The sequence below is a fragment of the Callospermophilus lateralis genome, chromosome 1 (assembly GCF_048772815.1).
Source record: "Callospermophilus lateralis isolate mCalLat2 chromosome 1, mCalLat2.hap1, whole genome shotgun sequence".
Lineage (NCBI taxonomy): Eukaryota > Metazoa > Chordata > Mammalia > Rodentia > Sciuridae > Callospermophilus > Callospermophilus lateralis.
In genome coordinates, this window is record NC_135305.1 from 146728725 (window position 1) to 146740163 (window position 11439).

Here is an 11439-nt window from a genome sequence, read left to right on the forward strand (position 1 = left end):
CTCTTCCTGGTTCTTAGATGGCAGCTTCTCACTGTGTCTTCCCATGGTGGAAGAGATGTTAAAATAAACAACTAGTTAATTTTAACAACATGGTGGATGAAGTGAGGAGGAGGTCTCTTTCATGAGGGCCACTAATCCCACTCATGAAGGTTCTGCCCCTCATGACCTACTCGCCTTCCAAAGGCCCCACTCCTGAAATCCTTGGGGGGTCAGGATTTCAATACAGGAATTTGGGGGGACACAAACATTCTGATCATAGAAGTTACCTTTCTTTCTTTTTTTGATAGAAAAGCCAAGGCCAGAGAATTTGTTTGAATGATGTTTTGACACACTCATCCTAAGAGATAAATAAAGCATTCCAAAAAGACAAAACTTATTTTGTTTTAACTTTCACCCGTGGAATATCTTAGACACAGAGATTCTTATTTGTCCGTCTTGGGTCAGTGCTGGGAATCAGTATTCTCTTAAATACTGATTGAAAAGTCCTGGGCTGGAAAACTACCGAGTTTCCCATCTGAATTAGCCAGGACAATACATCTCACGTTTTACACACAAATCACAGGAAGAGCTTCTCAGAATGCAGATTCTGATCTGGAAGGTTCGTGGTGAAGCCCGGCTTTTCTGCATTTCTAACAAGCTCCCAAGAATTCTGCTGCTACTGGGGCCATGAGGCCCCAAGGTATTAGAAGAAATAACGGACTTCTGGGCCCCAAATCTGATAAAAGATTCTAATTCAGTTAGAATTAGAAACCCCACAGTTTAACAAGTTCCCTAAGACGTTTCTGACCCACAGATGGACATAGAAATTACTGGAATAAATAAATAATGTCTAAACTACATGGGATCAAAACCTGAACGTGGTTGGAATATGGTGTGACCTCAGGCAACTCCCTTCAGCCTTGTGGGTCTCAGTTTTCTCATCAAGGCAAGACTGGAGAAGTTCGTCTCTTGGATTCTTCACGCGCTCACGTTGGAGGACAGCCTCCACCTTCTAGGACAGTTCGGGGCCCACAGCGTGCCTGAATCTGAGGACTACAATCCCCATAATGCCCTGAGCTTCTCCACCCTCACGTGGGGCCCTGTGGGCGGGTCCACAATAGAGGCGTTCCCGCGATCCTTTGCGGTAGCCCAAGATGGCGGCCCCCGGTGGCGCCGTGAGCGATTCAGAGAGCAGTAGCAGCAGCGAGGAGGAGGAGCTGGCGCGGTGCCGTGAGGCTGCGATGCCGGCCTGGGACCTGGAGCAGCGCCCGCGGGGAGCAGAGAAACCACGAGCCGGTAGGGGGTGTTTTCTGGGAGGCTGTCCGTGGGGCGTGAGTTCTTCCCATAGGACCTGAGAGCATGGGTGGTGAGGAGGGAGTCCTCATTCACGGTGCAGTAGGGAGGGTCGTTCCGTGGTCCCAGCGGGAGAAACTGACACCTCAATGTCTCTCGACTGCATTTTCTGCAGGGCATCCTTACAGCCTCCTCTCTGAGAGGACTGGCAGCCCCGCTCCCTGCATTTTTGCGTCCAGCCTCTCCGCGCCTGCAGTGCATTCCCCACCCTCCGGACGCCAACGAGCTCTGCCCACGTCTCTCAGACCTTGTGCGACGGGCTCTCTAGTGCCCTGGGGATAAATCTGAAATCCCTCAACATAATCGTGGTTGGAATCCTTAGGGTCCTTGTATTTGAAGTGGCAAAAAATATTGCATCTTTATTTTCATTAATCCCTAACTGAAATGTAGCCGCTCTTTCTGTCGTGCGCATGAGCAACAAGTCACAGTTCCTTTGACGATACCTGTTACTTTGTTACAGCATGAATCACCAGATTTTCGAATTGCATTTCAATCTTTGTCCATATATCAAAATATTTTTCTTATTCACAGTATGTTGGAAAGAGGCCATTTATACTCATCCCTTTGCTTTAAAAAACAGTGAATTTTAGACCCATTACTAGATCTTATTTAATAAAGATGTGCATTAATAAAGAAGCATATACACTAATATCATAAATATTAAGAGAGCTAAATTTCAGCGTTATTGGGGTTTTCCATAAGGCAGTATGTTGCATTTTATGACCTGAAACATTCTGAGAAGGGATCCAGGCTTCACAATGCTGTTAAAGAAAACTAAGGCAAAGGGCTGGGGCTGGGGCTCAGTGGTAGAGTGCTTGCCTAGCACGTTCGAGGCTCTGGGTTCGATCCTCAGCACCACATAAAAATAAACAAATAAAATAAAGATATTATGTCCAACTACAATTAACTAACTAAATAAATAAAATTTAAAAAGAAAACCAAAGCAAAGGAAGGTTAAAATCCATATATTTGGTCACCCATTCCCTGCCTGCTTCTCCCTAATGCTTTTGCCATTCTCCACTTCCCACAGGTAGAGGCCAAACTACACCCTACCTACTTACCTCTGAACACGGAGAACTGCAGTTTTTCCTGCAGTTTTGGTAGACAAATCTGCTTTTCTGTCTCCGTTTCCACTTACTAGCAGTAAGAACTTGAACATACTGTTTACATCCTGCTGTACCTGAATTTCCTCTTATAAGACTGGGAAGTTACTGAGATGATGCATCTGCAGTGCTTGGCACATAGGAAAGGCCCGGTAAATGGTGGCAAATGTATGGTTGATTTCTGTACATGGACTGCTTGCCTCTCCCCCAGACTTAACTCTTGCTCATCCTTTAATGTAAGGAGACAAAACCGCTTTGGGAAAGCTCTCTCAGTCTTTCAAGTTGGGGTTAGCTGCCTTGTGTGTGCCCCCATCATTCTTTGTGTGATTCCCTTTATAAATAGTACTTTCATCTTCTCCTGCAATTTACCTCTTTATTTGTCTTATCTTTTTCCCCTTTAATTCTGCATCCCTAGCCAATACTTGCTGCACAAATACTTATTGAGAGCTTATGGGATATGAACTTCATGGCCTATTCTTTCACCATGGTATTCCCAGGACCTTAGCACAGGGCTCAAATAAATGAATTCGCACAATGGGCACCTTACTGATGAGAGAGGCCGGGATTACAGCCAACTCCCAGTCTAAAGGGTTTCTGTGGGCAGTGGTAAGAGATAAACACCTGAGAAGTGGTATTCAAGGTACCAGCTTTTCAATTCATTGTTTTTGTGACATTATAAATCCCCTGCTAGGCTGGGTGTCATGGTGCACACCTGTTCCCAGCTGCATTAGAGGCTAAGGCAGGAGGATCACAAGTTTGAAAACAGCCTGGCTCAGGAGATAAAAGGGGGGTGGGGAGCTGGCTCTGGAGTAAAGCACCTGACTAGCAAGTCCAAGGCCCTAGTTCCAATCCTGTACCAGGAGGAGAAAAATTTTCTGCTATGAAAATACATGTAGGTGCTAATAATAAGCACTTTTCTTTATTGAGCACCTACTATGTGCCAGGCAAGATGCTGGACCTTAGACAGTCTTGGGCGATTCTAATAATAATGTCACCATAATGTGTGCTTTTTTTTTTAATGTTTGTTTTTAGTTGTAGGTGGACACAGTAACCTTTATTTTATTTTATTTTTTTATGTGGTGCTAAGGATCTAACTCAGCACCTCACCTGTGCTAGACAAGTGCTCTACCCCAGCCCCGTGTGCTCTTATTCTACATACTTTGTGTTGTCTGGTTCAATCTTTCCAGCAATTCCACAAACAGGGTATTATCAGCCTCAGTTTATAGATGAAAAAACTGAAGATGAAGTACCTTGGCCAAGGTCACTTGCCTTGTGAAAGTGCAGACCCAGGTAAATCTAGACCGCTCAGACTCTAAGCCCATGTTCTGTTTCTCTGGTATGTCACTCCCTGCCACAGACAAGTGTTTTTTGTGGACTGAACTCTCACCCTTTGGCCTCTGACCTTGTGGAAATGTAAGTCACTGTTTTATGAGTGCAGCCTTCAGATACAGCTTTTAACTGTAGTGATGAGGAACAGGTCACCAGACCTTCAAACCACTTAAATTTGGGGGCACCAGTTACATACTTTGATTCATTTGTACAACTTTTATTTCAAATCAAAGCACAATCCTAGGAGATAGAAATAGAAAATAATAATAATAACAAACCCTGTGTTTCAAATGCAAGAAGATGAACATGCAGTGTGTCCATAACACTAACTCTAGAAGGTGGGTGATCTTACCCCTTAGTAGATGAGGAGAACACAGGCTCAGGGATATAAAGTGTCTTGCCCAGAGTCACACAGCTTGTTAGTGTCAGAGCCAGGACTCCACCGAGCCGCCTCCCTGGGGAGGTGAGTAATGCTATGTTCCATGGCAGGACCTGATGGTTCCTCTCTGGTTCATGGCAAGAGATGATCTTCCTCCTTGTGCCTGTAAAGACATCCCGCTGGGCTCCACACACTCTTCTCTAGGAGCATCAGGCACTTTTTGCAGCTTCGGTGTGCTCCAGGGCACATCAGCACAGATCACGGCGTGCCTGCAATCACACACATGTGACTGTACCATGGCGTAGGCATAGCAGAGCCGCTGGAGTTGTTTAACACACCGTGCCCCTACACCCAGCCTGGTGCCATGCATCCATTCTGCTCAGTTGGCTCCTTAAAGGCACAAGCCCATTTTGTCCTATTATCCATGCCAGAAGCTTCCGAGCTGTCTTGTGCTCATCTCTGACACCTGCATCCAGTCCATCAGGACATCCTGTGGACTCCACCTCCAAACTGCGTGTATCAGGAATTCCCAATCATTGCAGGGGACTCCCTGCATCTGCCCTTGCCCTACTCTGATCTCACCCTTCACAGTGGCCACAGATGTTATATAAAAATCTAAGTCAGTTTATGGGCCCCTTCTGGCCAGAATCCTCCAGTGGCTCCTCATCTTCAAAGCCCAGATCCTCACATTGACCCACATGGGGGCCCTCTGTGATGCAACCCCCAGGAGTTCTTCATCTCTACTGTGCCCTGCTGGCTGGGTGGGTCCCCGCCACACTGGCCTTCTTCCTGGTTCTCATACTCCAGACAGTTCCTGCCTCAGGGCCTTTGCAGGTGCTCCTCCCTCTACCTGGAAGGCTCTCTCCCGGTATCCACTTGGTTCACTCCCTTACCTCTCTGATATCTGTTCCACTGTTACCTTATCAGAGAAACTGTCCCTGCCCACCTTTATACAATGACCCCCCCCAGCACAGCCCACCTCTCTCCTCTGCATTGTTTTGTTTTTTTAATTTACTGGCCATTATCCAATTTTATAGTGAGTTTCTACATGATTGTTATCTGTCTAGAATGTAAGCTGCATGGAAACAGGAATAGCCTCTCAGTTGTTCAGCAACTGAGAGACCTGGTGATTAAAAGGCAGCAGGTGTTTGGTTGAGTGAATGACCACCAGGCCAGACAGTCCCAGTGTTCTGGCTTGAAACATGCGATCAGCACAAAGAGCCACCTTCTTCCCTCTTCTCCCGCAGCACTTAGCACACAACCAGGCACGTGGTAGGCACTCAACAAATTGTACAAATTACACTTAGACTTGCCTGTTCAGCACGGTGGTTGACAGGGGCCTCTGGAGCCAGGTGGCCTGCGTCCCCTTCCAGCTCTGTTAAATTGGTTGTTAGATGCTGCCCAAGTTAATTTTGCCTTTCCTTGAATCTCCCCCCCTCTTCAGGTGGGGATAATGGTAATCTATCTAATGGAGCTTGGGTTGATTCCCTAGTCACACATGTAAATCACTTTAAAAAGTCCCTGTCACACATAGATGTTTTTATTGTTGTTGCCTCTAATTCCTCGATTTTCATTTTTCCACAGATGCTGCAAATAACAAGTTGCCAGCCCCCCGACTGAGCCTCAGGTACTGCGCCCTCAGTAGAGCAGTTCCCTTGACTCATCAGCAGAGACTGCCCGCTGCTGGGTTAGATGCTAGTCTGGTCGTCAGAGTGAGATGGACACAGGGAGTCTCTACCCCATGGGGTGGCTCCTGGGCCAGCAGGAAACGAGCTTCTTTTGTGTCTGTCACAGGCATAAAGTGGATGAGCATGAACAAGATGGCAACGAACTTCAGACCACCCCCGAGTTCCGAGCCCACGTAGCCAAGAAGCTGGGAGCCCTGCTGGACAGGTGAGCCAAAGTGTACGTAGACACCAGTGCAGTGGCACACTGGCTGGGAGCTCGGGGTGTAGCATTGGTCTCCTCAGTGCATTCGTAAGCAACACGTCACACAGGTCATGCTGATGTCCTTACCCCCGGTGAGGAAGCAGGCTGTCAGCAAGGAGATGTGTTTTCTTGAGGTAACAGGGAGCAGGGAGCAGAGATGGGCCTCACCCAGCTGCGTGTGACTTCACGGTTAAAGTGTGCATTACCCTGCCTTATCCTGCTATCATGGGATAAGAGGAACCCTGAGGAGAAGCAGGAATTGAGGAAAAGAAAATGATTGACCCCAAAATTAATAACCATTCACTTCATTTTATTCAAATGAACATACTTGTTTAGAAAAAAATAGAAAAGAAATAAAAAGAAAGGTTAGCCTTTAAAGAATCAGGTTGGCATTCCCAAATCGAGTACCAAGAATGCTACCTATTTTAGTCCATCCAGGCGACTGTAGTAAAATTCCATAAACAACGTGGCTTATAAACATTTTGCATACTGGGAAGTCCAAGATCAAGGCACCGGCAGACTCAGTGTTTAGGGAGGCCCTCTTCTTAGTTGACAGATGGCACCTTCTAACCATCTCCTCACATGGCGGAAAGCGACAGGCGGTCTCTCTGTCAAGCTTCTTTTGCAAAGGCATGAATCCCATTCATGAGAGCCCCAGGCCCGTGGCCTAAGCACCTCTAGAGACCTCACCTCCTAACACCTTGAGATTACGGTTTCAACATAGAAATTTTAGGGCTGCACAGACACGCAGACAGTAGGCCTGGCCCAAAGTGCAGCTCTAGAAGAAGGGATCCAACAGCAAAGAAGTTTGAGAAACACTGCAGTCCACATGTATCCACGTGCCCCTGGAGAATGAGGGTCATTACAGTGGATTCAGGGCTCCGGGAGCTGCTGTGGCAGGGAAACCTGTGTCATTTGCTTGGCCCTGCATTTTCCAAACTCATTCAGCCACAATATGTGGCCTGGCCTCATAGATCAGTACACATACTGTGGAACACATCGCAGGGCAGGCCGCTCCTCGTCCATTTCTGATTGACAGTCCTGGCAGGTTTTGAAAGAAGAAGAGCGTTTGGGGCCATGGTCCTTCAATTTGAAGTAAATATGCAAAACGACAGATGGGCCTTCCCTGGTGTGGAACAGCTGTTCTTGTGAGGCTGACCAGTGGGCCAGAGCCCCCATGGCACTGGTGCCAGGTCCCCAACTCCAGGATTGGTAAGGGGCTTGAGGAAGGCCAGGTGCAACTCAGCCTGAGGGAGCAGTTTTTCTGCATGACCTGCTTGGCTTTGCATTGAACCAGCACAGATGCTTCCCTGGGTGGCAGTCCAGCAGAATGCTCGTCACCATGGCCAGAATAGTCCCTGTACTGCTTCATGTTTCTCTCCAAAGAGACTTAAATGATACCCTAGCTGATTCCTTCTATTAGATCAGGCATCTCAACCTGGACACTATGGACATTTTTGACGGGATAGCTCTTTGTTGTGGGCTGCTTTTCACATCACAGGATGCTTAACAGCCTCTCTGACATCTACCTAGGAGGTGCTAATGGCACCTGCCCCACCAGTCATGACGACCAACTGTGTCTCCAGGCATTGCCACATGCACCCAGGGACCTACACTGAGCCGCTCTGTCAGGTCAGAGACCAGGGCCTGGACAGCATCATCTCCACTCCCTCTCCCCAAATTCTTTCCCTGCACAGGGCTTTGGGATATGCCTGTGGCTTATGCAGAGGGAAGTTAGGAAAAGCGCTGAGCGCACGCCACAGGCCTGCTGCAATGGCAGAGAGCGCCGGTCCTGCAGGGCATGACTCTGCCTCAGCAGACAGCAGGACCCAACTCCTGGCCTCTGCCTCCAGAGAGCTGTGGCTGGTTTCTGTGAGGGGTTCTAGGAAGCTGATGACATCATCATCTCCACCATCCCACCCCCATGGCTACCATGTCCTGAGCACCTGCTCTGTGCCAAGGGCTCCACATCCATTTTCTCATCTGATCCTTTTGACAACCCTAACAGGAAGGGACCGTTGTTGCTCCCAGTTATAGAAATGTGACAGAGACTCAGACAACTGGAGTCATTTGCCAGAGGGTCACAGCAGTAAGTAACAAAGCCAGCATCCAAAACCCAGGCCTCTGCTGGGCGCAGTGGGTGTGACTATAATCCCAGATACTTGGAAGGCTGAAGCAGGAGGATGGCGAGTTCAAGGCCAGCCTGGGCAATCTAGCAAGACGCTGTCTCAAAGTAATATGGGCTGGGGATGGAGCTGAGTGGTACACCACCTCTGGGTTCAATCCTCAGTAACACAAAAGCGCAGAGGATTCTGGAGACTGACTAATGTCAGTGAATTGTATCAATTTCAGTTTCCTGGTTATGATGTTGTACTGTAGTTTTGCATGGTATTTGGAATCTTTATTATTTCTTGCAATTGCCTGTCAATCTATATTTATCTCAAACTCTTTTAAAATGAAGAAAAAGCTGGGCAAGGCGGCACATACCTGTAATCCCAGAGGCTTGGGAGCGGAATTGCAAGTTCAAAGTCAGCATCAGCAATTTAGTGAGGCACTAAGCAACTTAGTAAGACCCTGTCTCTAAATAAAAAAAAATTTTTAAAGGTGGGGAGGAGTCTGGGGATGTGGCTCAGTGGTCCAAAAAAAAAAGAAGGAAAAAATGAGCAGGTCTGCCCCGTTCTAGAAGCTGACCTCTGAACCGCTTCTCTAGACTGGTCCTATTTCCCTTTTCATGCTATTGTGCAGTAAGCTCAAAGCAAAATCTATGGCCTTTCTCCAGTAAGTAAAGTACATAGGAAAGATTCCCTCCTCACACTTCCGGCTCTTCCTGTTCCTTCTCCCATTTTTTTTCTCTGCCCTGTTGAAATTACTTTTTGTGTGTGTGTGTGTGTGTGTGTACTGTATCTTTAAAAGTTCTTCAGTACTTTCTGGAATTATGGTAAGGTTTAAACAAAAGAAACCTTGCAGAATCAGAAGGGGCTCTTGCTGTTGCGCTGTCACGGCTGAAGGTTCAGCCTTCTTACCAGGCCAGTGTGGTCTCCACTTTTGCATTTAGGATCATGTGCCCTATCACCTCCACTTAAAAATAAATGTTTTTTAAATTTAAAAACAAAAATTGCTTTTGTCATTACCCCAGATCACACCCTAATCAACCGCCTCCTCTCCCCTTAGCTCCATTACCATCTCAGAGGTAGTGAAGGTGCCAAGGACAGCTAAGAAACACAAGGTGGCCCCGGAGGATGACGGTGAGTAGTCACTGCAAACAGCAGCTGTTGTGACCTAGAGCTGGGCAGACAGTTGGGTGTTTTATGTCCTTTCACCCACTCGGGCCCTGCCCTAAGGCAGGTGAGGATACCCCAGGCACAGACAGGGAACTGAGGCTCTGAGACAGAGTCACTTGTCTGCACTAAGCTCCTCTGTCTGACCCTGAGCCAGAGCAGGCTCCCCCCTGAGTCCATCGCCCTGCCCAGCTCTGTGAGCTCATTGGAGGCTGCCTTAGGTACTGGGAGGCTTAACTAGTGACTTCCAGAAGCTTCTGAGGGCTCACTGTCCCAATCTGGCAGCTGCCGCCCTGCAAACACTGCATGTCCTGGCCCATCAGGTACGGAGCAGGCCCCTCTCAGATGAGGCCTCAGTTTGCAGTCGCACGACGATGACTCCCAGGTCTTCAGCTCTGCACCGGGGGCTCCTTGAGGGCAGAGGCTGTCAGCCTCAGCACCCGGGAGAGGAGAGGCTGGCATCCAGCAGCGCTGACTTTGCCCCTGTGAATCTTAGGCTTTCGCCTTTTCTTCACATCCATCCCCGGAGGCCCCGAAGAGGAAGCTTCTCCCCGCCCCCGCCCAAAGCGCCAGCCCTCCAGCTCCAGGTGAGCGCCCGCTCCTCTCCTCAGCCCCTCCTGTCTTCTCCTCCCGTCCTGGCCGTCCCCCTGGTGTAATGAAGCAGACGCCAGACCAACAGGCCGCGGGAGGGGCCTCTCAGGTACCTGGAGGGGCACACCCAGCAGGCAGGGTGCTTTGGGCGTCTTTGGGGTGGATCTGTACTGTTTTTTAAGCACTCATTTTGGGTCAGACTCCTTATTTTCTTGTATTTGCCTCCTAAGACATCCCTGTAAGGTCTGGATTCTAAGATCCCCATTTTGTAGATGAAGATACTAAGGGCCAGAGAGGTTAAGTCACTTAGTGAGGGGTAGGTCACAGCGTTTCTAGCAGAGAAGACTAGAGCCCAGGTGTGCTCCACTCCCAAGCCTGCGCTCGCTCTCCAACTGCCTCCATCTTAGACTCTGACCAAGGGGGGCGGCGGAAGGCGACTTTGGGACCTGCCCTGACCGCAGCTGACCTACACTGCCCTCCCCTTGCAGCAGTGAGGACAGTGATGAGGAGTGGCAGCGGTGCCGGGAGGCGGCCGTGTCGGCCTCGGACATTCTGCAGGAGTCGGCCATCCACGTTCCTGTCAAGGTGGAGACGGAGGCCAAGAAGAAGAAAAGGAGGCTGCGGAGGAAAGCCCGGGAGGGGGCGGGCGCTGGCTCAGCTGCAGGCACCAGCCCCGCCCGCGGGACCTCGGTCCAGACCCAGGAAAGGGAGTCAGGGAGGGTCAACGGGGACCCGGTATCACTGGGGACCAAAAGGAAGAAAAGGAAGAAAAAGGCAAAGAAAGCCAGCGAGGCGTTGCCATTGTCACCAGCAAAGAGCGCAGCCGCCGCGCCTGCGCACTGACCAGTCTGAGGGCGCCGTCCCCGGCCGGAGGACAGGCCCCCAGGGCGGCGGACCGCGATTCCACGTGAGAGCACCTGGCTGGCAAGCTGCCTCCGCCCACAGACCTGACACTGTGGGGCCTGGCCCAGAGTCTGGGCAGAGAAGCCTCAGCAAGGCCTATCCCCGTGTTTCCACGGAGGGCCGGGGTGGACCTGTGGTTCCAGAACATTCCATGGCCTCAGGAAAGAGTCTTCCAGCTCTTCAAGACTAGTGGCCGAGTGTTAAAGTTGTCATCTCCCTCTTACCCTCTGAGATGGGCAAGGTCTCTCTCCCTCCCCGGCCTCTTCAGCTTGTGTAGAAAATGTCTTTAGAAAATGAGGGAAGGAGCCCCCAAGGTGCCAAGGCCCAGGGAAACCTCTGTCCTCCTCCCTCTAGCCCACATAAGCTTAGTAGAACTGCAAAAGAGGAAAGACTCCACCCCCTTGTGCCATTCTCCAGAATTTTCTTTTTCCACATTTGTGAATTTATCATACACAATGATGTCTCGGAGCCAACTAACTCATCAAAAATAAATTGTCAGTCCGGGCACAGTGGCCCACACCTATAGTCCCAGCAGCTTGGGAGGCTGAGGCATGAGGATTGGCGAGTTCAAAGCCAGCCTCAGCAAAAGACAGAC

The 11439-nt window shown here is 49.4% G+C and overlaps 1 protein-coding gene across 1 annotated transcript; it reads left to right on the forward strand.

Moving 5' to 3' along the window:
- Positions 1 to 1128: 1128 nt before the first annotated feature.
- On the forward strand, positions 1129 to 11439 carry C1H12orf43 (chromosome 1 C12orf43 homolog). Its single transcript, XM_077105245.1, has 6 exons — positions 1129 to 1275; positions 5728 to 5770; positions 5938 to 6036; positions 9244 to 9317; positions 9847 to 9937; positions 10430 to 11439. Exons 1-6 carry the CDS (start codon positions 1134 to 1136, stop codon positions 10782 to 10784), a joined length of 804 nt encoding a protein of 267 aa, XP_076961360.1. The 5' UTR covers positions 1129 to 1133; the 3' UTR covers positions 10785 to 11439.